At 40.0% G+C, this 27,292-nt stretch overlaps 1 protein-coding gene across 3 annotated transcripts in view; it reads right to left on the bottom strand.

Annotated features, from left to right (window-relative positions):
- jmjd1cb (jumonji domain containing 1Cb) overlaps positions 1-27,292 on the bottom strand; it is a 163,763-nt gene that overhangs the window by 52,651 nt on the left and 83,820 nt on the right. For 2 of the 3 annotated variants that reach the window (XM_086194569.1, XM_086194570.1), the window contains exon 3: positions 308-421. In XM_086194569.1, coding sequence (XP_086050695.1) covers positions 308-421 — 114 coding nt within the window. Of the gene's footprint in view, positions 1-307; positions 422-13,708; positions 13,959-27,292 lie in introns of those variants that run through there. The other variant, XM_086194571.1, reaches the window with a different exon arrangement.

The following is a 27,292-nucleotide window of genomic DNA, read 5'->3' as shown; positions in this document are numbered from 1 at the left end:
ATTAGTCACTGTAACCACTGCTCACTGCAAAATATCTACATCTGCCCATGAAATTTACTATCCTAATAAGCCCAAGTGTTTGGAAAAACAATAGTTAACAGACTTCTCTCACTACATTGAGAATCAGTGTAGTGAGAGAAGTCCAACAACACCTTGCATAAACATTTTTTACTGTTGTATGACAGGTTTTGAGTGGTAGATGGTCCCAAATGTTATGTTAGCAGCAATCAGCAGGGATGGTGCAGTTGGACACAGGCAATTCACCAAGCATGAGTGTAGTGCGTGTAACAGAGAGTGTATTTATTACCTGGTATGGTTGGAAGGCTGAATGGTCAGACAGAAAATCCAGCTGTCGATCTAACAAGAATTCCACTGCTGTCACTGATGACAACAGGCTCTTCCCCACCACTGGCTTAAACGCCTGCAAATACAAACAAACATATAACTTGGTAAACAACAATCACCACAATCAACAATTAACCAATGACATGTTTTAGTTCAAGTGAAACTGCTCGTTCTGTCTCTTTGGTAGCCCAATCAAGAGGTCACATCACAATCAATTTTGGCAAAGCATTTCGTAGAATTCAATAACTGCAATAAATATGTAACAAACAACACATATGTAGTAAATGTTATAGCTGAATATCTCACTTATAACACTAGAAATCAATTGTCACAGTCCTGAGGCAAAGGAAAAAGGAACGGAGGAAAGAGACATAAATGGCAGAGCCATATAAAAGATTAGAGGGAAGAAAAGCATGAGTGGAAACACGATGAAGATGATGAGGAGAGGCAGAGGGAGAGGGAGTATTTGAGAGAGAGAGAAAGAGAGAGAGAAGTGAAGGGAAATGGAGTAGGGGAGAGAAGGAAAGCTCTAGAGTGATGAATAAATTAATGAATAGAGGACGTCTGACAGTTCAAAGGCAGCACACTCTACTTTGATGTAGCCTCTTTTACACCACACATGCATGTACACAAGTGCTTGTGCGCACACACGCGCACACACACACACACACACACACACACACACACACACACACACAAACAGTCCATCAGCCTAAGCTCAGCTGTTACTGCACACAGAATGTGAGCTGCATTTGCTTCCACATTTTTTCTTCATATCTTTATGTATTGTTGGTAATGAATTGCCACATTCCAGCAGTTTTATGCAGGACTGTGTTCAGTCAGTCCTAATTTTTCTGTATCATCCCATAACATTGGAAATGCATCTTATTATCTATCTCATAACCTGATGTTGTCAATCCATGTGTGTGTAGGGAGGGTTTGTGCTGCTGCGATTTATGGTTACATAACAAGTCTGATAAAGAGACGAGAGATGAGAGGTGAGAAACATGACCACTGTGACCCTGCCCTCATACACGCACAAGAGGCAGTAGCACATTGTGTGTGCAAGCAAAACATGATCGTGTGTGTGCCTGCAGCTCTATTTCTGTCAGTCTACAGATATCCCATTTCCAACCAGAGGCACAGGTTGTTCTGCTGCTGTGCAATATAGGGAAATTGTCATTTATAACAGTAAAGTACAAATGTCACAATGCCCCTCCTCTGGAGCAGCCTTGACCATTGTTTGCATTCCAGATTGGAATGACTACATCCACACATTGCTGGCTGATTTCTCAATGTTGTAATCATATGAAAATGATTTGCATACACAACATTTCAGCTCTCTTTTCAATTGGAGCCTCTGTTGGTATCAGAGCCTCCTGACAAGCTAAATTCATGATGAATTAGGAGAATGCATATTATTCAATATATCAGAAGTAATATCAATGTAAACATGCTGGAATTAGCACAACTGCTAAATTTCTAATAGGATAAACCGCAGGACATCACAAGACACCTTCCACAGACAGTACACTGGAGGGGGCCAAGCCCATTCAAAACATAAAAAAACAGACAAAAATCAAAAAAAGTCAGATAACTGTATTAAACTGAATTTATTGATATAGTTGGTATCAATGTCATATTGTGACAAAGGTCTTATCTGTATCTATTTTCTACACACTATTTTCACATACATTAAATCATTAATTTCCAGTCATGTTTTCTTGGAGTTACTCACAATGGACAATTCTGCACCAGTGCCACAGGCCAGTTGCAAGGCTTGTGTAGTGTAGAGGTTGGGATGGTTGGTGGGTGTGTAGCAGCATCATGGACATTTGTGTTCCATTACAGATGCAATTCATAGTCTGGCTTATTATTAACTGTAACTACGAACATTTAACTATTTCTAGTTGCACAACCACGACCATTCCAACACTTTCATTGTCACAGTCTATTCCTAACTGTCATGATGCTGTGGCTGCCATGCATAGATATGAAAGAAAAAAGGAATTGTATTGACTGACATGGCTGCCCGATAGAAAAAAACACGCAATTATTAATTTCAGCAAGCTGACAATTATCATGCTGAGGAATTGAGACACCTGGATAAGAGTCAACACATCATATTGAGGCTAGATAAAAGCTTATAGGGTTATCTGAATCTAGGTTGTGTTTTTTAGGTGTCCAAGCACAAGTGAAATACTCAAATTAATGAAAGTTACAATATTTAAGTGTGTGCAAACACACAAGAGAGCAGTTGCAACACACAAGAAAATAACATATGATGCTTTCATCATTCTGAGGGGCATATCATTCTAACAGTAAAATTTCTCAAACTTGTTCAACAACATAGACCTACACTGAAAATTAACTTTTAAAGTCAGTGAAACTGAACACAGCAGCCTTGAAGCGTCTGTCCTCTTGTCCTCACAGTAAATGCTGCTATTAAAGCTGGAATCTCTTTTCGATGCATGGGAAAGAGTTACAACAATTAACCCCGCCAGCAACCCTGATATATGAATAACAGAATGCAGATGAATGATGAGACCTTGGAAATAATTGTTCCATGCATGTCAGTTCGACTCATGAAGTGGACTTCCCATGACAATCAAGGAAGGGCACAGTTTACTGTTAAAGCTCTTCCTATGCTTAACAGACGCTGACTAAAAAAAAAGAATTACGACACTCGATACATCTGCTTGTTGGTAGCACACCAGCCAATGTAAAATAACTTTCAAATTTTCTAACCACCAAAGTTGACTGTCATCACGCGCTCTCAACAGTAACGTGGTGAAAGTGACCTCTTCATTGTATAGTTTTAGTGGAAATCTGATCAAATGACTGAAGAAATAAGTTTGTAAGTTACCCTTGAACTGAGGTTATCTAATTGAGTACTGTTTCCAAGTTGAGATTGGAGGTAAATTATTGACCTGGAGACAGTCCCATCACAAACTGAAAAGGCGGTTGTTCTGTTGATGCAGGTATAATCATATGTTTACTGTAACAGATGGAGTTGATGGTAATTGGAACATAAAATGACAACTCAGTGAGGTCTAATAGAAAATGAATAATGGGCCTTCTGAAAAGATGGCAATGTCAACTGTGGTTTTATAAGCTTAGAATGGACTTTTGGTAGCTCTGCAGCAACAGGAAAAGAAGGTACTCATCCACAAAAACCAGTGTACTGATTAACACTGAGTGTACCTAAAACTGGCGGCACAGTGGTGCAGTGGTCAGCACTGTTGCCTCACAGCAAGAAGGTTCCTGATTCGTGTCCCGGCTTGGGCACGGAATCTTTCTGTGTGGAGTTTGTATGTTCTCCCTGTGCCTATGTGGGTTCTCTCTGGTACCTCGGCTTCCTCCCACAGTCCAAAGACATGCAAATGGGGACGAGGCTGATTGGATACTCTAGATTGACTGTAGGTGTGACTGTGAGTGTGAATGGTTGGTTTCATCCAAGTTAAGTATCCAGTTGTATGTTGTTGTGTATTCACAACTATGCTCAAATTCACATAAAGCCTCAGTTGTGTCAATGTAACATCATCTATCATGATGTTACATTTCCCTGACTCCAGCATTTATTCTACCTAAGGGGCTAATCTTTTTATCTACCGAATATCATTAGAACGTCACAATAATCCAATCAAGACCTATGTTGCTGATTTAATACAAACTTGGATGTTCTACTATGATCAGTGGCTCATGCAAACAACAGACTTAAGCATAAGGTAAAGGTTTGACATTCCTCTGACTTTCAACATGCCAAGGTTATTGTTAGTATGATTGTTTTGACCACGAATAACAAATCAGAGCAACACCATGATGTTAACTACTATAGCTGTGTGGGTGACACAGTGGATTCATCTTATGGCAAGTTAGCAACTTAATATTATGAATACATTGGATAACACTACCTACAGCTATGTTATTCCAACAAAATCATAAATGTGTATTTATGATTATTTACTACTCTAGTACAAAATTAAAACTTTTGTTTTTATTGACCTCTATCAACCCACCTGCAAGATACTCACTACTTTGGGAAACACTGGAGGCAGTACTCCATGATACAATTTAGTCATGACCTCAGTGAATTAGAGCTTTTTGAGGCAGAGAGTTAAAGCCACAGCATGGTTACCATCTGTGGATCCCTACTTTATCTTTCTTTTGAACCGAAATAAACTGACAGTTCCTACAGCCACACTAAACTGAAACATCAATTATTAAGCGTGCGCACACACACACACACACACACACACACACACACACACACACACACACACACACACACACTTCTACCTTTGCAAGGACTTTCATTGACGTAATGCCTTACTCAACTCGTGCCCTAAAACTAACCATCTCAACTGACTGTCTGTTCCTAACCTTGACCCTAAACCTAACTAGGGTTGTAATCAACCAAAGAAATTCTTGGTCAACTGAAGCCCTCAAATTTCGACAAAAAATCGACTAATTTTCTATATGAAAAATATACTGTGTCGACTATCAGCACAAAACCTGTTGAGGAATATTCAGACAATTGTTTTTGTCATGTTATAATAACTGACCGACACTGTCATTTGTCCTGCGCACAGAGCGAGACTGAACAGAGGAGCTCGGCATCGTGGCTGAGACACAAATAGACTTTTAACTTAAAAATTTACTCTTAAACACAAAAGGGCAAGTCCACTGTATGAATTTTAACAATTAAAACAAAACAACTGTCTGTCTCTAGCAGGTTGGGCTAATCCAAAATATCAAAAACAAGGGGGGTGTTCAAAGATGGATTGTTATTTGTGAAACAGGGGTGCTTTCGGTACTTTCCTCCTGATGAAATTAACGTGGAAAAAATCGACCAATCAGAATTTTGGTCGAGCCAAAACGTATTGACTAATAAATCAATCAGTCGACTGGGAGATTACAGCCCTAAACCTAACCAGAACCTAATTCTAACCTTGACCCTAAAATCAAGTCCTGACATTCAAACAGCCCTTGAAGATAAGAGGACGGGCTAAAATGTCCTCACTTTCCAAAAATGTCCTTACTCTGTTGGTTAAATACATATTCTATTCCTCAAATTGTAGCAAGCACAAGAACACATACACACACACACACACGCGCACACACAACTCAGCCGCAACTGGGTCATGTCTGCCATTGTGCCAGGAAAAATCATTCTGTCACTGCATTTTCCAGACAGTCAGCAGGAGTGGAGGAAAGACATAACCACTTGCTGTCAGTATTCAACACTTAACAAAGACATTGTGACAAAGCATTGGCTTGACAACCAAGATCCAGGACAGGTAGAAAGACCAAAATACTGGTGGACTGAAAATGTCATTCTGTGAAAGCAGATGAGTTTCAAGGAGCACAAAACGCATCCTTCAGTGACCTGTGTGTGTGTGTGTGTGTGTGTGTGTGTGTGTTTCGTCAATAATTAATAAAGAGAAGTGCAGCAGAATGTAAAAGAGATGAAGAGGATGATGTAGCTCATGCATCACTCAATAACCTAGAGAGGTTAGAAACGCACACACACAAACACATAACAGAGTTTCGTCATCATTTTATCTGATGACAGTCAATGAGAGCGAGATTTTACAAATCAGATGGTGAAACACCAGAAACAAAACACCAGAAGAAGGTTCATGAGGAAATTGTATTTAATTAATTTAACTTAAGCCTTCTTTCTTTTGAACCTGGCTCACAAATTTGTTAGACTTACTAAAGGGGATATGGAAGGTTTGTATACTGCTAGGAGTTATCTGATACACAGTTCATCAGCTGGGTAATCTGTGCTCACCAAGGGGAACTAAATGGTGCTGGCCCAAGGCTTTACAGGTGCAAAGAAAACCCCAGTCCATGTACATGTAAAGTCTTTTACAGCATTTTTCTGTCATAAAAGAAGATTGTTCTGAGGAAAACAGAGGTGGAGTGGTTTGTTGTATCTAGCTTTAATGTTTCCTCTCAAATGCTGGCTCTATGTTTTGCTTTAGGCTAGGAGTCAATTTGGCAAGTCTAAATGACAGTGTAATGTGATAATAAATGGGGGAGAATATGCAGTAAGCAGGACAGCAAAAAGATAATTGAATAAATCATGAGGATACAAGACACACTGTGGCAAACCACTGCAGCAATCAGCAGCTCATGCAGGGAAATAGAGTTGGATGGTGATGACAGCAAAGTAACAGTGGTTACAGCAAATAAAAACAGAGCTGAGGAGCTAAAGGGAGCAATAGAAGCAGAGCACATCCAAGAGTGGGATTTTGATCTGATCGTTCATTTTACAAACACTGGCCCAAGAAAAAAGTTAAGAACAGTTTCATTTGTACCATTTTTTTCCTCTGTTTCAGAGGGTTACCTCTGTTAATTTAATAAGCAGAAAGCAAAACAAGACTATGTACACATCAAGTGATTTGTCTACAAAAAAAAACCCACATGATCTTGAAAAATATTTAAAGTAAATCACTAGTACTTAAGCAATGTCATACTCAGTCCAGGATTAGCCTGATCTTCTCCAGAGGGGAAAAAGGTCATTTCTCCAACAGGAATTACATGCCCCTAAAGGGGAAATAGTAGCTTACGGCAAACAGAAAAAAATAACTAATATAACTGCACTGAATTCCTGCAACTCCTCGACAGAACTTTGTACAGCAGTTTTCATAGTGCGATACCTTCATTTCTCGTTGGACAGGTTTGAAGGGTTTCACTGACTTTGAAACGATTGAAAATCATTGAGCACAAATTTTAACACTGGGGGAACGGTTTACAAAATCCACGTGTATGTATTCTGAATCCAAGTGCGAGGTTTACAAAACATACACACATATCTGTAGGGAGAGACTACAGATTTGCCAGTCTCATTTTTCTCAGCAGATACCAGGGTGCTCTGTAGAGGATTCCTGTAAGGAGTGTGATTTGATTTTATGAATGAATATTTAGAATGAAGAATCACTTGAAATAAAGTGTTCAACACAATATGCGATATAATAGTTCAATGATTTCTTTCTACCTGTCTTGTACTGTGGACAAGGAGCTGATAGTATTGTGGTTATATTCGGGTTCAGAGAAATAAACTGAATTAGGTTAGACATGATGCAAATGCCACTTGTTACCCTCACTATAAAATCAGTTGTTCCAAAGTTCATGCTACACCAAATCAATTAAATAGTTGGTCTTCAAAATGTGGAGATCAATTGATGAGGGAAACTGAAGGTATTAAAACAGACTGAAAAGCTGTAATAATTGTGAAGGTAAATTTCATTTAAAAGAACCTTGATAGATTATAACAGCCTTTCGATGCCTTATGTTTTATCAAAATTATCACTGAGCTCATGAGTTCTATTTATAGGATGATTGAAAACATTTACCCTCCTGAGAGAAGCTTATGATCCAGTTGATCAAGATGAAAATAATGCAAAAAATATTCCCAAGACATTTTGGACATTTGAACACATCAGTATCATATCCATATCATGAAAAAATACATATCTTTTATTGTGACAAAAAAGCAGGACATTGCAGAGTTGTGCTGCAATGATGAGCAGTGTTTGCGGTCACAATAAACCAGCAGCTTTCCAAGACATACATGGATATACACACACAGACAGGTTTGGCTCAAATCTTTTTGCTTTGATGGTAAATGACCAAGGAGTAGTGAAAAGCTGATCTCTCGCTCTAACAAGCACACATGCAATCTATGCATACAAACTCAACACAAGGGGCTTTAATTAAGGATATTAAGCACAAAGTTTAAGGTGCAAGTGTCTTTAGGTGTCCATCCATCCATTGTCTTCCACTTATTCCTGTTAAGGGTCGCGGGGGGGCTGGAGCCTATCCCAGCATCAACTGACGAGAGGCAGGGTTCACCCTGGACAGGTCGCCAGTCCATCACAGGGCCAACATACAAAGACAAACAACCATTCACACTCACATTCATACCTACATGGAGACTCACACAGAAAGATCCTGTGGCCGAGCCGGGACTCGAACCCAGAACCTTCTTGCTGTGAGGCCACAGTGCTAACCACTGCACCACCATGCAGCCTGTCTTTAGGGTGTGTCCAATCAGTTCAAATCAGTCCAATGAATATTCTGGGTGTAAATCTGGTGCAAAAAAACAAAGCGTTGGTAGTTTCAATCAAACGTGTGTTTTAGGCATGGCACAAATGTAACCAATCACATTTCCCATAACATTTAAGACCCAGGTTTTCCAGAGCCTCTGCGAATTGCTATGTTGGTAACAAAAGCTGTGAGTTTCAGAAACAAACAGATTTTCAGATGGACAAACAACTTGTTGTCACTGGACTATCTCAAAAAAGCTCAATATTTATCTCCTGGAAACCTGGACCTTGAAACCTGGAGAGTTTCCTCTGTGCTCAAGGTTCCTCTGTCCCATAAATTTTATAACTTAAGTTTTTAGATTTTTCTGGATGAATGTCCCATGATATTTTATACATGTAGGGACAGCAGCATTGAAAAGTAATAACCACTGAACACAGCCTGATCTTCAAAGTGATTAGTTGAAGAAACAACAAACTATAATGAAAAAAACAATACAAATTCCTTGGAATGTGCCAGACACATTGATCTAAATCACCAATAAATGTTTTTGTTCAGATTTTTTCAAAAAAACATGTAGACTTTTCAAATAGCCCCAAACTATGCAGCACTGAGAGAATGTAACAGTTTCAAAGCATACCATTATCATACAAACAATCAAATGAGTAAATAATTATCTAAGCTGTGATGAACCCATAAAGAAGATGTATATGTTTTAATCCTGGAGTGGAGGATAGAGCTTATCTTCAACCCACTTTAACATAATTACAGAAATGGTCTAAAATCTATCTCTTCATTAAGACCGGGATATATACAGGCATCAAATTTGAAAATCCAAAATGTTTCCCTTTGTAATAATTTGTTGAGATGGTCTCCTCCTCTGATTGATTGTTCCACTTTTTCAATACCTAATTATCATTTATTTCTGTAAATTGTACCTCCTGTCCTGCCTGATAATTGGCTGTCGAAGTATTTTATGCTAGCGTTATGTGAGGACTGACTGTCTGATTGCTAGTGACGTAGGCGATACAAGCAATCAGTGCACCTGACTCGGGTTCTTACTTGTCTTTACGCCCTGACGAAGACTCTCTGTGGTTGAAATCGGTCGGCGTTCAGAATATTTTATATCGACATGCCCTAACTCAATAAAGGCTTTTAACAATATTCCTCGGCTCGGTCAGAGTGCCTGAAGAAAGGTTTGTGCTTTTTCATTCATCTCTACGGAATCTCTCTACTTGAAGAGCACCTGACATCCAACTGGAGTCTACCACGTCTTTACTTGTGAGCACTCAGAAATGTAATTTTTTTCCTTTGTTTGCTGAATGTTATTGTTCCTTTTGATTAAATAATGATATGGACTGCACATAAAAGCAGTTCATCTCTGTAAGGGGTAGGAATCCGCCAAAGCTTTCTGAGGTGAAGCTCATCTTTCATGTTGTTATGTTTGAGTTTGTGATCTTCTGCTAGTTTGTTCTGCTGTGCATCTTTGTGTGTGGAACAAGCAGTGTGTATGTATCAGTTCAGCATCTTGTCTAACCACTGTGTCCTTTGAACAGCAAGACAAAAGTGCTGCTGAGTTTACACAAATCATTTGTTAGTTCATGCCACAAATGCTTTGCCCTGCCTCAAGACAGGAACGCTCAGACAACAACTTATTTTTCAAATGAACACACTAACGGGTGCACACAAAGGTGCAGGTGCATTTGCTACACAAACAACATGGAATAATGACAACTGCATTGGTAGAAAACTAGCAGTCTGCATTGTGCCTTGTGCTACTTTGCACCAGGCACAGGATAGGGCCCAAGCTCTGTGACTAATGATGATCTGTTATCAATCAGGTTAAACACAACATACTGTACAATTTTATTTTACAATGGCAGCAGATGGTGTGATAAGGAATATGGTATATTCAAGGCTTGAATATAAAGGTGTTGAATCAGAAACCACCTTGCCTTCTTCAACACTGTCTACTCCACACATGACGAAACATTGAGACATACATATAAGTACAGCTGACAGCTCAATAACCATGACTGTATGTTAACAAAACACAGAGCATTCTTTAGGACAGCAAAAAACTTTCAATGAACTTTAATCCAATGACAGTGAATGTACATCCTATTATCTTACCTACCAAAATACTGTGTGAAAATACCGTGGGTGCATGTGTGCGTATCCATGTTCATGAGCATTTGTGTATATATAATCTGCAAAAATATTGAGGGCACAACTTTAAGCCACAACTGGGCTGTGCCAGTATTTAAAAGGAAGGAAATGTATTACAAATCCAGTCAATTTTACAAATACAAAAACACGAATCAAGCATCTGTATTAATTATCAGCAAATCCACAGAGGCAGAATAAAACATGAACTTTGATGTCACTGCCTTCACCTATCTTATCTCATGAAATCAACTCTGATCTTCCATCATACCAGCTTACAGCTAAATGGGTTTCCTAAACTATGGTCCCATTTTCTTAAAAAAAAAGAAAAAAAAGAAGCTTATCAGCTTTGTTGATATGTAATGATAAAACCAATTGTGTAACAAGAGGCAGTCGGCCTCAAGGTCTGTTAATCTATAAGATACATTCCTTATTATAATGAACCTCCATCAAATGATACTCATGTTGTAAGATGACACAGTGAGGATACTTTTCTTTTTACATGAATCTAAAATGAAATAAAAAAATCAAATTAAATTAACACCTACATGAAGTAACCCCCAAAAGTGGGGGTTTTCAAAGTCTGAGATAGTGGGCCTCCCATTAGAAAACTCTTGCAATAAGGAATACCCCTCCGGACATGACTTAATAGTTTCATTTCTGGATGCCTAAACAGGATCATTATTGTGTTATTTCCAGAAGGATAGTATCCCAGAAGGACTTGACAAACCAATTCTGGTGGAAAAGCATATATTTCATACCACCCTCATCAACACATATTCAATTTTTTTTCACAATTTATCCTGCTATTGCTGCTTAACACAACTTTACAGCACACAAAACACATGAAAATGGTCTGCCTGAGTCCTTCATTTGTTTCTTATTCTTAGAAAAAATGGGAAAAAATTAAAACTGAAAATTTTGACCCTAAATTTAAAAAATATATATATTGTATTTTAATTCTATTCTACTGCTAAACAAATATTAATCTGCGATGAATGAGCAAAGGACATGCCAGGATAACTGACCAGTTATTTCAGGAGCCAGGGTGCTCTCTGTCTGACCAATCTCACAGGCCACCCTCTCAAAATGTCTATTCTATGTGCTTTAACCTCCAAGGACACCGAATTTTAGACCGTGGAGTTGTAAAACTAGACACACGTAGCTTCACGTGTTAAAATCAAAGCAAAGGACAAGGTTGGATTTGTCAATGACTTCTCAAAAACACACAGCCAGTACTGAAGATTCCACTCATCACTGTGAGCCACATTCTACACTGAGCAATGCATACAGTATAATTGTGCTCTGTTCTACGATCTGTAAAACACATACACACCACACACTGGGATACACAAAACTAAAGACCATCTCAATTCAGAAAGGCAGCTGCTCATTGAAACAACAATATGCAGTATTACACTAACAGTTTCAACATCAATTTGATGGGTTACTGGCTTGTCAATGGGGACAATGGTGCTGCTTTCCTTCTGCTTCTGAGTTCTGAAGATCCTGCAGAATCTAATCTTAGCTGACTGGATATGAACCTCTTGTTAGCTTATAGTGCTGCTTTTAAGTATTGAAGGCTAGTTCATAATTCTCAGTAGAGAACAATACAGGACGGTAATGCAGAAAGCTAAAAAGAGAAAATGAGAAAAATGAGGCCCAATACTAACTGCTAATCACTCAGTCAGTGAAACACCAGAATGTAGCTACGTTGTTACACATAAAGCCCACAACTGCTGTGGGTCCAGATCATCAGTCACAATCATGAAATAGCATGAAGGATGGGATGATAGAGCTTTTTACCATATGTTAAAACATGTGGTTCATTCCTCTCTGCACCACACTTGTCCTGCTTCACTTCAAAGAAAGTCACATCCGTGTGGTACTTTGCTGGTTCTCAACAAAACTGATTTGAATGCACCAGCGTCCTGTATTTTACTAGTTCTATTAGCAGAGGCCAGTCAGCAAAGTGTCAAAGCTTTGCATTTCCCATTTCTCTTCTGCAGTGTGTTTTTGTATCCTGAGTGTTTATGGGAGTCTTTTTCCCTCACCCAAATTTGACATCATTCAACACCTGTCTGAAGCCTAATTGGTCATCGACTCCCTGCCAGATTGTCAGAAAACCTGTGCAAATCAACAGCTTCAAATCCACCCAGTGTCCTTGTGCCTGCCCTGTTCTGCCAGCAATCTGCTTTTTAGTCAAACAATCTTTTACTGCAATGAATTCTTAAAAATCATCCCACAGTTTATCTGTTTGCTCTTAGGTTCTTAAGAATGTAACAAGTTTTTATACATGGCCAAAGGGGACATTTAGGTACATCACTAAACAAAGAGTGACAGCAGATTGGAAATAGTCCAAAAAGGAGCATGTGAATATGAAGACTAAATTATCAAATTTGTGTTCTCAGATGATTATCCAATCACGAGAGCGTACAGTTCCTCTTAGCCGCATGATTTTATATTGTTTCAGCTAGGAGTTATACTCGATTGCTAATCATTACATCATCTCATTGCACACAATCTTCTTCTGAGTTTGGCAGCAGGCCACAGAATTAATACCACCAACTGTTCTGGATGGGATGTGCATTAAATCTCAGAATTTTTTTGCCAGTTCTCGACTAAATTTGGATAGAAACTTTGCTTTTGTTAATCCAGACGAATCCACTGAAATAAATTAGATTGGGGAGAAAAAGCTCAAATTCACACATTATTATATTTTAAGGGCTCAAATTGCATTTCTTTCAGAGAATAACCACTTGCTATAATGACACATCTGCTTCACAAAAGACACAGCAACGTATCACATACCAGAACTGGACAGAGCTGTGCTATAGATTACATTTATGCTGTAAGTATATGGTATAAAGAAGCAGCAAAATATGATGGTAACAACATCTTCACACTAAACTAGAGACTAAACACACCACTGCATACTCACTCACTCACACAATTCACAGATATACCCAAAGTCTAAGATACTATGATTTCAAAGACCATATGTGAGGTTCTGGGGAAAGGGTTAATCCAATCTATTGGCTCATGGTTCCAACTCAACTTTGGTTTTAAAACAAGAACAGCATCGACTCTTTTCCAGAAAAATGAGTGAGCAAAATGAGAGGAAAGAAAACTGTAACATTACCTCTCTCCACTGTCTTCAAACAACGTCAAGAAGCAATGGCTGAGAAGAAAGATCCTTGAAAAAAAAAGCTTTCCCACTAAGCAAGGCAGAGACGAGAACAAATAAAAGAAAGGATGACGAGGGTATAATAGGCAGAGAGAGAGCGAAAGAGCAAGAGAGTGCGGTTTCCTCCTGTGGTAAGAAAAGACAGATGGCCAAGAGGGAGAGAAAGCGGAGCAGAGCAGAGAACGAGCTACACAGCCGACATTTTAACTGCTGCTGACGCAAGGAGCAAGGGAGGGAGCGTGGGGTGGGGCGGGGGGGGGGGGGGGCAGGGCCGGCCAACACACATTTCTCCTTAGTTGCTCTCTCTCTCCTGGTTGCGCAAACTCACTAGCTCTCTCTTACCATGCTCTCTGCTATTTCATTTTTTCTCTGCTTCTGCACTCTCTCTCTCTTTTGATCTGAGTCCCTCCCTCACCTCCCTTCTCCTTTCTGTATAGCTCTGTATATGCATAAAACAAAAAAAATCAAGGGAAAGACTTAAAGGATGTCCCCACGCAACTGCTTCAGCTAACATGTAACTCATTTCCATTATCAGTTGCCATTTATACCTGATAACATACTAACTACAACTGGCTATGGTATCTATACAGAACACACTACTGCCAGAAGGACTTGAAAAAACAATTCTGGTGTTATATCATGTATTTCATACAACCCACATATTCTAGGTTCATCACTGTCACAAAACACGGCAACTGAAAAGTTATTTCATAACACAATTGCAAAATGATGTTATAGAATTGATCAATTTAAAGTGATTTTATTGCCTTGAGTATCAAAGTGAGCCCATCAAAGTGAGAGTTCTTCGGATGGGATTTAAAGCTACCCACTGACAGACACTGGAAATGCGGAATTTTGAACAAATATTACAGCTGCAAATATTTGATGATCATAGGTTTTCAGTGAATCTGCAGTGATAACCAGTGATAAAAATAATTTCCATGAAAATGACTGTTTATAAAGATCATGACTGTGGTGTTTTAAAAAGTGCTGGCTGCCCTGCTGTTGAACCCCTCAAACACACACACACACACACACACACACACACACACACACACCTAATCTATCACCTCTGAACTTGTCAGCTGACCACAAACTCAGTCTGACTCATATGTCCATCAGCAGATTTACTGTCTGCTATAGTGACAATGCACACAAACAGTAGGGCAGTGATATCCTGCAGTTCGTGTGCCACACTGATGTTGAGATGAAGCTACAGTCACTCACAAACACACACCTGCCATTAAATCCTGTATTGCAGACAATGTTAACACACATTACACGGGCTGCATCATCAGCAATTTGTGCTGCTAGTGTCCAGTGTGTCTTGTCTGGGCCTCTATACAGGGAGACAAATCTCTTTCTGCAGCCCTTGCTGCCATAAAGGTAAACTATAATTAAACACGCACACATGGATCCACAGGAGGCAAGAGATTACACTAGTCCAGCTCCATCTGCTCAGGGAGAGAGACAGGGAAGGACAGCAGGCCGAGGAGGTTGTCATTTTTATTGACCCAATTTCAACTATAACATCTCACACAGTTGACCAATTTTTGTCTTTGACAGGCTGTCTAGCTCATGAGCAAGGCACTGACTGTTTCATTGAGTGTTCCATCAACATCAAAGATGTTTTCTGCAGCTACACAGACGAACAGAGTGTGAGGCAAGCTGTGCTGTGGATAGTACAATGGTGGCCACAGGTTTCAAAGGGGAGCATTGCATGTGATGGCACAAAAACATTCACACACTTGTCTTTGTTCTCAGTTATCAGACAAGATGCCTGCTGATACGTATTTGTGAGTGTATGCTCTATTTCATTTTACAAAGTGGGCCACTGTTGCTAGGTAACGCAGCAGGACTTAAGCAGTATGCTGCTAGGAAAGGAAAGTCAAACAAAGATATTACACTCTCACTCATTTAATATTCAGGTTGCAACAGTATGAGGTATTCATAGAATGATAACTGTATTCAGTTTAAATTACAGTACAATTACTCAAACAGAAGAGTTTTTCAGTGGAACAAATACTTCACTGTAATTGAAACTTCAATAATGTTCCCAAAAAGAAGTACAAGTAAAAGGCTCCCATGTAAAATACGAGTCGAGGAAAGGAGATACTTATGGTACTTTTTTTTTCAGAACCTTAGGTTAGCAAGTCTTCCCAGTATCACAATACCATCAATGTTCTCACCATAAGAAAAGAGTTTTACAGCTTCTACCTGTGTACCACTAAATCTTTCATTTCCCTTTTTCAATCTTCTTAGTCACCCTTTTGTCCTCCATTTTTAGTTCTGTAATGTCAAAAGAGTGAACACGACAACTGATCAACTCATCTGTGCCTAACAGAGTCAAAATTTAAAGCATGTTTCGAATGAACTAGATTAAATGAGTGATCATATTTGAAGGATGGCAGCTCTGAAAACATACATAATGCTTGGTATAATTCAATATAGAAATTCATTCACTGTATGACACCATATCAGATTTAATACTGTTTTTAGGGTTTGCCAATTTAAAACCTACTTTTTAAATAACAAAACTTCTAACCCCAGAAGTGAGTTTCTCTTATTGACTCACAGTTCTATCCCTCTGCCCACCAGAGAAGATGAATTTGACATCCACATCAGTCCAGAGACAGTAAATAGTGAAGATGGCTATTTGCCCTTCTGTTCCTGCAGTATGGCATTAAATTAGATTATAGACAGTTTCATACTCCTTGAGTTTGGGGTCAACAATGATGCAATTACATCCATACAGTTTTAGTCAACATTAGTTTGACAAGTACAGTAGTTTGTCCATGCATCCAATGGGATTTTAGGTGTGTGCGAGGAGGGTGGAACTCTGAGAAAACCCAAGCAGGCAAAGGAAGAACATGTAAACTCCACACATACTCTTTTTTCTGTCTTGAAGGGAGGGGCTATGTATCTAAAGCCAGAAAGAAGCTCCTCAGTTTAGTTCATTGTTACAGACTGGAGGGAAACCCACCCATCAGAATCGACCAGAGTGAAATAACAGTGCTGCTATTGTAAAACCATGTGCAGAAACGAAAAAAAACACGTGAAGCATATGTATCACAAATCATCACAATCAGTAGGTTTGTCTGGAGAGGATGTTTATAGCATTTCAACTTGCCTCTAGTCCTTCATGGTCAAAACAGCAAAAGCTAAAACCTCAGATGTTTGCTTCTAAAAAAAAAAAAGGAACAAAAAAACCCCCCACATCTTATGCTCATATACTCTTTACACTTTATTTTTGATCATTAACAAAATAAGTGAAAGTACAGCACCTCTCTCCCTCCATTCTATGTCTCTTACTCACTGAAAATAGGATCGAGGGGAGCCCTGCCAGACAAGGCTGGTGTGCATAAGCACAGGCTCAGACAAAACTCAGCTTGAACATGTGCTTCCACACGTGTGTGTCAACTAAGAGTGTTTTAGTGCAGCCTTTTCCATTTGCTATTTCAGACAGGTAGGAGGCAAACATGACCATTCCAAAAGTTTCTTCTGAGCAACAGTTTTACAGGACTATATCCTTCTAAAACAGCCAATGGAATATCTTCTATTGGATTTAGAGGTATCACGATATACCAGTGGTTTAAAAATCATTATCCATATGATGTTATTACTGATATAATAGTGTAAATAAAGGTGTTGTGAACATCTGGTTCACACTCCAACATCGTACATATCAGCAAAGAGTCAGAACCAGAGAGAGACAAACCACATTATAAACAAATGTAAAAATGAATTGAACTCATGGTATAATCCATGTCATCTTTTTTCACCATATACTAGGTAATGAGCTTGAGAGATTGTAAATTGCAAACAAATGTTTCTGGGCAGTTTTGCTACTGTTAGTAATGAGTCACCATTAGCTTGATTCTAAATATAGGTGGCTGGCTCATTCTGCATTCTGGAGTCATGAAGAAGTCAGGGAAAATATAAAACTCTTCATGAGCTCCAGACTCCTATTTGTGAGAACTTCAAATGCAAAATACTTTGAGTGAAATTTTGCATTGAATTTTGGAGCCTGTACAAAATAACCAGATCATATCATATTACTCACTGTAGGTTTGAGAATTTTTTCGTCATAGGAGCAAAATCAAGAAAAGAGATCAGATTTGTTTTTGCTAATTTAGCAGGTATTGCAGCCTGTCAGAGTCAGATGTAGTAATTGACCGCTTCAAATCACCCAGCCCTTCTCCATTTGGTACAATTGTGGATAATCTGGCTACTCTAACCAAAGAGATGGTACAAATCAAGCCTGGAGAGACAATGGCTCGCAACGGGCATGTGTAAATAGTCTGAAAACAGCCTATTTACACAGGAAACAACAGAGATGCTTACTTTCACTTGAATGCAAAACTCTTTTTGTGAACCTGCTAAGATCTGTTGACTTTCAGAAGAGCCTAATATTAGGTAACATCCAAAAATGAATGACATAAATAATTTATTTTCAAGTTTGCATGTTCTCCCCGTGCCTGCGTGGGTTCTCTCTGGTACTCCAGCTTCCTCCCACAGTCCAAAGACATCAATTGGGGACGAGACTGATTGATACTCTAAATTGACTGTAGGTATGAATGTGAGTGTGAATGGTTGTCTGTCTCTATGTGTTGGCCCTGTGATGGACTGGTGACATGTCCAGGGTGAACCCTGCCTCTCGCCCGTAGCCGCTGGGATAGGCTCCAGCCCCCCCCGCGACCCTTAACAGGAATAAGTGGAAGAAAATTGATGGATGGATGGAATTTATTTTCAATTTCAGAGCCAAGTGCATTCTTCATTAAGAGGTGAGGATGTGTGCAATATGCGCAAGGTTTCTTTCTCGTTCTATATTAGTCTGATACAGTATAGCTGCTGCTGTCTCTTCCCCATACTCTCTTATTCCCTGTTTTCACTTTCACACACTCAGTCTGCCCTTGGGTGTTGTCTGGTCATTGGAATTCACTTTGTCTCTTTGATGGGAGTCTGCAGTGAGTGTCTTTAATGAGTTCACACAGTGCTCAGTGCTCCCTGGGAGACAGAGAGATGATGTAATATCTGGATCAGAGAGGCAACAACCACATACACACGCATTGAGAGCCAAGGTTAGTGTGAGCACAGTGGGTACTGCTGAAGGAACAATAGACAGATGTACAGAACAGGAGGGCTTTTAAACCATCACTCTGTCCAGCAGACTTCCCTCTTATTCTCTTTTTGGCAGGCTTCCTCTCAGCTGGAGCTGCTCTGTGATGTCAGAAATGATCTGATCCCATGTTAGAGCAGAACCCTACAGATTTCAGCAATGACTTATTGAACAACAGCAGTTTGGTGTTTTGTAAAGAAGATAATGCTGCCATGGCAAAAACATGATACATATAACAAATACACAACGAACCTTATGTAACCCTGGGACACATTAAAAATTGTGAACCTGCATCATATCAACAACTGGAACACCACACTCATTACAGTGTGTGCAGTTAAAGATTGGAAATTTTGCACACATGTCAAGAAATCATGTAACAGTGTTATCTCACTCTTCCCTCTGCTGGGTAACAAATACTGCTTAAGTAATGGAACCCCATCAGTGACAGGAAGGAGTGATCCCAACTGATGAGTGTAAAATACAGATTGAGGCAGCTGATTACAATGTGTCTGTGTCACCTAAAGATACACCCACCACTTAGCACAGTGCAAACACAACAGTCAAGCAAACAAATAAATAAATAAACACACTATCAATGTTATTAATTTCACTAATTAGAAAAGGCAACCAGACACAGACTGTCAGCACTGCCTGTATGTAGTGTGAGAGAGACAGAGAGAGAGAGAGAGAGAGAGAGAGAGAGAGAGAGAGAGAGAGAGAGAGAGAGAGAGAGAGAGAGAGAGAGAGAGGTCAAATGGTCTCTTCTATACATTCATTCAAAACAGCGGTGGATGTTACCTGTATGACTATACTTGTGTCATGGCTCTACACAGAGCCTGCAAATGTGACATCGGCCTTTCGAAACATTTAGTTGTGCACTGGTGTGACTGTGTTGTGCAAAAATTAGTTGGCTTTATGGCTTCTAGGCCACTGTTTCTTAGTGCAATTCAAATTATGGCAACAGAAATGGAATAAATCATTTTAGAGTTTGAGCAAATGAATGTTGGTTAACAGTTGCCTTTAATAAAATAACTAAATGCAGAAAAAAGCTCAGACCAGTGGAGAAAATGATGTGGAATTATAAATTAATTTTCACTCTGGAAAATGTTATTTTAGGGATTCAATAGATACAGACTAAAAATAGGCATACAGCTTTTATACAGCACTTGTCTTGTCGGTGGAACACTCCCTTACATGTGAACAATATTCAAACTGTGAAGGAGGCTGCTACCTACCGTAACAACACACAAACATCCATTCACTGATGGCGAAGGCATCAAGAGCAGTTAATGCCTCAGAATTTGGCTCAAGGACATGTCAACATCTTCCTTACAACAAAACCCAGTGTATTTCTTGAGCCACACCCTCCATCACTGCTGACACATGACAATAATAATTAGCGGTGGATAAAAAGTACAGTTAAATTCCAATGTGGTTGGTTACACTCAACCAAAGTTAGCAGCCACACACCTGCAGGCAGGTTTGTTTTGCAATAGTGCACCCTCTCTCCCCTAAAGATGTCCTAACATGACTGAAAGCATGATGTTGGAGGAATCAATGAGACATTTCACTCTGAATTTTCATTCTTTCAAGAAGATTAAATTTGAAATGTGGGCCTACTCTGGTTTGACCTCTACCTGTTATTCTGATCAGTAAATAACAATCTGCTCATTACCGATAATCTTGTATTCCATTCTACTGTTTCAGTAGTGAGAGACAGCAGTCTCGTTACATCTTTGTGCACAGACTTTGAGATCTAGGGGTTCAAGTAATGCACATACACTGCCACTCTGACAGGCTCAAAGCTCATTGATTGGAAACAAAGGTGCCAACAGCGATGCTAAAGAAAACATAGAACATTTTCACATTGGAAAATGTATGAAAAAAAGGGACAGAATACACTGCACTAGTGCTGCCCTATTTAGTAAAAGTGTGCGGAAAATATTGTGATTGTGAGTCTACTTGCCTCTCAGGGAAAATGCAGGGAATATTGATAACTTTAAAGTGTGTATTTCACAACTCACAACACACAAATATTAAACTCAAGTTTTACATTACAGTACAGTGCTAATTTCAAAATAGCTTAATATTTCAAGAATTATTAATTGTTTTTTTTTTAAGTCATACGGTGTTACACTTTCAAATGTATCTGGAATTGTGCTTTGTTGTTTTATTAAGCTTTGGCAGCTTACAGTTATGTCTTTGTCTTTACTCGCTGGGGCTCGCCTGGGCTTTTACTAGCAAGTTTTTCATACTTTTCACTCTGCTGTCAGGTGTTGATACAAATTGGTCATGGTGATCTGATGTGAGATGTAGCAACATAAAGCTGCAAGTTTTGCAGAGCACATCTTTTTGTTCAGTGTCGCCATATAAACATCACCATATAACACGCAATGCTTTTTCCACCCACCACCAGTTTGGGACTTGTTCATTACGCTCCTGCTCTTAAGCGTCCATGTTGATCACTTTGTAGTAGTTATGAGAGCATACAAACATGCTACACACATCCAGACACTTTGTGGGCATGATGTTAACAGAGTGCACAAACTCAGGATAGGTTGCCATGGTCACACACAAACTGAAATGGATCAAAATCAAATCTGAAATTGCAGCATTTTTTGCAGTTATTAAATTGCACAGGCAATTTATCATCAAACACTACACCGAACCCCTCATTGAAACAGTGCAATGGTAACCTTCCAGTAGAAAGTGGGTTGCTAGAACTTTGCATTGCAGCATTACTTTACATCAGTAAGTACGGTCCAGTAATTGCCAATACTGCCATAAGTCAAGTCAAGTCAATTTTAACTGTATAGCCCCAAATCACAGTGAGTTATCTAATTACACTTTACAAGTAGAAAAGGTTTAGCACTACACTTCTTTGGTGAATTTACACCCAACAATTCTCCATCAGCAAGCACATTTTGCAACAGCAGCCACAAAAACCTCCCTTTTAACAGGCAGGAAGGTCGAGGAGATCCAGGCTCAATGGGGACGGGCATCTGCTTTAACCAGTTGGGGGGACAGAGAGTACGAGAGCAGGGCAGAGACAAAGATGGATAATGGAGAAAGACAGACATACATAAGGAAAGAGAGGGGCAAAGATACAGAGCGAGAGAAAGGGGAAGAGAATGATGGACAGATGGGGATGCTAGGGGTGGCAGCTTGAGCCTCTTCAAGTTTGTAGCCTCCTCCATTAGCAGCATCAGTCAGGGATCTTGGAAGTAGGGAAGCACAAAGGCTCCGGAGAAGAAGACAAGTTAGTAACACTAACTCAGAGTATAGGAGGACAGAGGTGACAGAGAGGAAGAGAGAGAAGCCCAGTGCACCATAGGAGATCCCCCAGCAGTAAGCCTATAGCAGCATATACATGGGCCAGCCTAAGCCATTCCTAACAATAAGCTTTATCAAAAAGGAAAGTCTTAAGTGTGCTCTTAAATGTAGAGAGGGTGTCTGTATCCTGGGCTGCAAGCTGGAGACAGTTCAACAAGGGGGGGGGGGGGGGGGGGGCTTATAGCTGAAGACTCTGGCGCCCATTCAACTTTTAGAGACTCTCGGGACCAGTATTAACCCTGCATCTTCTGAGTGAAGGGTTCTACTTGGATAATAGGGGACTATGAGCTCTGTCAAATATGAAGGTGCCTGATTAATGAAGACTTTGAATGTTAGAATTATAATTTTGAATTCTATTCTGACTTGGTAAGGAGCCAATGCAGAGAAGCCAGTACAGGAGAAACATGGTCTCTCCTACCTGTTCTAGTCAATAGGTGGGCAGCAGCGTTTTGGACCAGCTGGAGAGTCTTTAGAGGCTTATTAGTACAGCCTGATAGGAGGGAATTGCTGTAATCCAGCCTGGAAGTGACCAGTGACCATAACATAACACGACATATGAAATTTTCATACCATTATAAAAATGAACTTCTTGCATCCTGCTTCACATTTTTTGTGCACAATCTACCCTTCACACAGATGTTACATTTGAATATTATATCACATCCTGTATATCGGCAGCTTTCCTCACATAAGAGGTGTAAACCAGAGTGTGTGCTTGTGCAAGCGTGTAGGAAGATGATGTGTCATCACAGACTACATGTCATGCACCGACTACAGAGAAGAACAGAGTGGTAGGAGGAAGAGAATGAGGCTGAGTCACTGTGTGTGTGTGTGTGTGTGTGTGTGTGTGTGTGTGTGTGTGTGTGTGTGTGTGTGTGTATTTTTTGAGGTAGAGGCAGAGAGACAAAGACAGACAGTGAGGGTGATAAAACCACTTGCAGGAATCATGTACAGACAGAGCTGTAATATTTCTGCGATATTCATTCACTCACAGTTGGCAACACCTAAAACTATGCATGGTGATGGTAATCCCTGCTGCTTTATTTTATCACTTCTTACAGAAATAATTCTGTAACAATAGCAGTTGCACTGTAATAGCAAACATACAGGTACTATTCAACCACTGAAACACACCTTAGACACATGTAGTTATCTTGCCATGTCATAAGCCCAGTAAACACCATTTATTTGGGATAGTGTTGAGAACTAGAAGGAATGCCAACACATTATGTTAAAGATTCGTATGTCATGTTAAGTAAGTGTTGAATGATCAACTTACAGTCATGGGTTTAATCAACATCTACAGTGTTGTGTGATGTGAATGTCCCTAGAAATGTAATCGGGGCTTACGACAAACACAAACAGCTGTAACTGGTCGGCTTCCTCCAACCAAATGCTCATTTCCAAACAACTTCTCTTTTGGTCTGAGGTCTTTTCGGCATAATGCAAATATAACCGTTGTTCATCATTTATTCAGTCAAACTCCAAGGGCTGTGTTTTGTTTTGGCCAACATTTTTCAACGTACACAATGAAATTCAACAGTCACGTTATGGTGTTTTTTTAATAACACAAATACTATGAATATAAATTAGGCTAGCATGGGCTTGGCAAAGACCCAACACAGCTACAAATCAACATCTACATTGACTCAAACAATGTCATACAAGAGTAACCTGCAGGCAATGTAGGTAATCTGTCTCCAGGTAACAGGCTGTGGAGAGCCATCATTTAAAGATCAACTGTGACATGTCGGAATCAAGCATCTAGACGAGCAGTTTTGTCACAAAGACAGGAATGAGGATGCGCACCTTCGCCCCCTCACTGTCATACACCCTGTGGCCCTTCTGAACGATTACAACCATGATATGCTATTCACCCATTATGCAAGTGTCAACACAGGACCGCGTTGTTGTTTCCTTGACAGTGAACCACAGCTGGTTGCATTGATTGCTGCAGAACAACAAAAGTCACATGTCACAAGTTTATATTGTAACTTTTCACCTACTTGTGAAACACAAGAGTTGTGAGGGTTGCACCTGGACCAAGTGTAGCTTGTTAACACGCAAAAAAAGCACAGCAATGGAACCAAATTCACAAATAACCCAAATTATACAAACCCCAAAATCCTGCGTGCATCTTTTCAAGAGTTAGATTCAAACTCTTCCAAGCACTCTTAAGGTACCTTAAACATATCTGAGATCTTCTCCACATCATTATATTATATGATGTTGAATATCTCAGCATTATTTCCATCTGAATGGGAATGATGCTGACATATTCATAGGGTTATAATTTTGGATATTTTCATTTAATATGTTTTTGACAAGTAAATGATGAGAAGACTCACTAAAGAACATGAGAGACTATACGAAGGCAGAGTGAAGGCAGTAAAAAGAGGCAACAGTAAATCCTACCACACTGAACACTTTATCAGTCCCTTGGCAGACAGGAAACCCACACAAGAGTCATTTCCTCTTTACACACACACACACACACACACACACACACACACACACACACACACACAGTAAAGAGAAGTGAATGGGAGGTGTGAGCACTTCCTCTTCTGTTAACAAAAACAATATGAAAGCAGAGCAGTGATGGTATGTGTGTGCGTGCGTCTTTGTATGTGTGTGTGTGTGTGTGTGTCTGTCTGTCCAGCTGTTTTAGGGTATGTACAATATGTATACATCTGAGTCTAAGCGCCGATTCCAAATAGATCTCAAAGCATGTATAAGCATGTTTATAGGGGGGGAAAAAATGCCCCAAGTCAATGTGTTTGTATGGTGTGGTGCCATACTGAAAGTTCTTTTGACAGCAAAATATATTTTCAATTCACTATATCTGTGATTGCCCATTTGAGGCATTATAAAGGGGTGGATAGGAAAAAGCTGAGACCCTTGTGAGTAGTAAGTACAAGTAGTAAAGACAATGCTACCTTCTCATGCTTTTGCAAAAGCAGGAAAAGGACTTAAGTGCTCGCACCCTCCGAGTGGTAGTAGTTGGCAGACCATGTCCATTGAGTCCAACAGCTCAACACTATTGAAACATTTGATACCAAGACAAAGCAATACACCAGTGGGACCCCACTTGCTATCATTGGCTGAGAGAGAGAGAGAGAGAGAGAGAGAGAGAGAGAGAGAGAGAGAGAGAGAGCGCGTTTCACTTCATGGTCTCTCTAGCCCAGTTGTACTCAACCTTGCCCTAGTAAGGAGTCACCTAATAGTAATAGTAAGAATAATAGTACTATGAATCAAGGAATTAAAACCATCAACTATATTGCAGTAACTTATTTATTATTTTCATTGCAACTACAAATGTCATACATGGTATGTTTGAACAGTTGAAGTAAAATAATCATTAGACCTACGAAATGATTTCAGCAGAGACGATTTCCAGTCTGTAGACCAATCAAGATTCTCTGAATTCCTCTTCTACTGTTTTCTTGATGGTAGATTCCAGTTAGGAGCATCCAAAGATCTCCAAGGTACAAGATAGTTTTCTCCTAATTTCAACTGTCTAGTTCAGCCAAGGTTCAACAACAGACAAGCTAGTTATCTGCCAGTTTCTCATAGTGTATTTTCAGCAGAGCAGAGTGTTGAGCCATGGCTGGGATGTGCCTGATATGTGCCATGGCAATTTTGGTGTAAACCAAATAATTGATTAGAATGACTGTAATTAGCTCCAGTGACTGCGGTGGACAGACTTTTAGAAACTGATTTTTTTTTTTTTAATGCAGGACTTTTAAAAGCATCAAACAGCTATGACAGAGCACCACGTTGACCACTGCACCTCTAGGCCTATTTTAGTGACAGAGAGCAATTCAGTAACAGATTCCTGTGTCTAGTAAGTCTGACATTAAAAGCATAAAAGAAATCAGAACAACACTGACTGGTTATTTTCCCTTTCGTATTCTAAGACTGCTTTCTTTCATTTACGCAACATTGCTAAGATCAGACACATCCCGTCTCGAAAAGATGCAGAAAAATTAGTCCATGCTTTTGTCACTTCCAGACTGGATTCCTGCAGTTCCCCCCCTATCAGGCTGCACCAGGCTGGTCCAAAACGCTGCTGCCCGCGTGTTGACGAGAACTAGTAGAAGAGACCATGTCTCTCCTGTACTGGCTTCTCTGCATTGGCTCCCTCAGAATAGAATTCAAAATTCTCCTTCTAACGTACGAAGTCCTCAACAATCAGGCTCCTTCATACCTGACAGAGTTCCTAGTTCCCTATTATCCAGCTAGAACCCTTCGCTCCCAGGATGCAGGGTAACTTGTGGTTCCTAGAGTTTCTAAAAGTAGAATGGGAGCCAGAGCCTTCAGCTATCAGGCTCCCCTCCTGTGGAACCATCTCCCAGTTTCGGTCTGGGATGCAGACACCCTCTCTACCTTTAAGAGCAGACGAAAGACCTTCCTTTTTGATCAGGCTTATAGTTAGGGCTGCTTAGGCTAGCCCTTAGATATGCTGCTATAGGCTTAGGCTGCTGGGGGATCTCCCATGGTGCACTGGGCTGCTCTCTCCTCCTCTCTTCCCTCTCTGTCCTCCTATATGTGTCATACATAAATCATACTCATACATATTACTAACTCATCTTCTTCTGCTGAGCCTTCGGGCTCCCCTCATCCCAGATCCTGGGTGCTGCTGGGGGAGGCTGCAGACCTGAAGAGGCTCAAGCTACCACCCTTAGCTCCACCTGCTCACATCCCCGTCTGTCCATAAGTCTCTTCCCTTTCTCTCTCTCTTTATCTCTGTTCCACTCTTTCCTTCTGCATATCTGTCTTCCTCCATTATCTGTCTTTGTCTCTGCCCCGCTCTCCTGCTCTCTTTCCCCCCCAACCAGTCAAAACAGAAGCCTGTCCCCATTGAGCCTGGATCTGCTCGACGTTCCTGCCGGTTAAAAGGAAAGTTTTCATCGCCGCTGTAGCAGGATGTGCTTGCTGATGGGGAAATGTTGGATGTAAATTCATTGAAGGAGTGAGGTACTGGACCTGCTCTACCTGTGAAGTGTCATGAGATAACTTTTGTTGTGATATGGCGCTAGACAAATAAAACTGACTTGATGCACCCGCATAATCTCTGAGGC

The sequence above is a fragment of the Aulostomus chinensis genome, chromosome 23, assembly GCF_037954235.1.
Source record: "Aulostomus chinensis isolate RoL2024-O1b breed Wild chromosome 23, RoL_Achi_v1.0, whole genome shotgun sequence".
NCBI lineage: Eukaryota > Metazoa > Chordata > Actinopteri > Syngnathiformes > Aulostomidae > Aulostomus > Aulostomus chinensis.
This window is presented reverse-complemented; position numbering and strand designations above follow the sequence as displayed.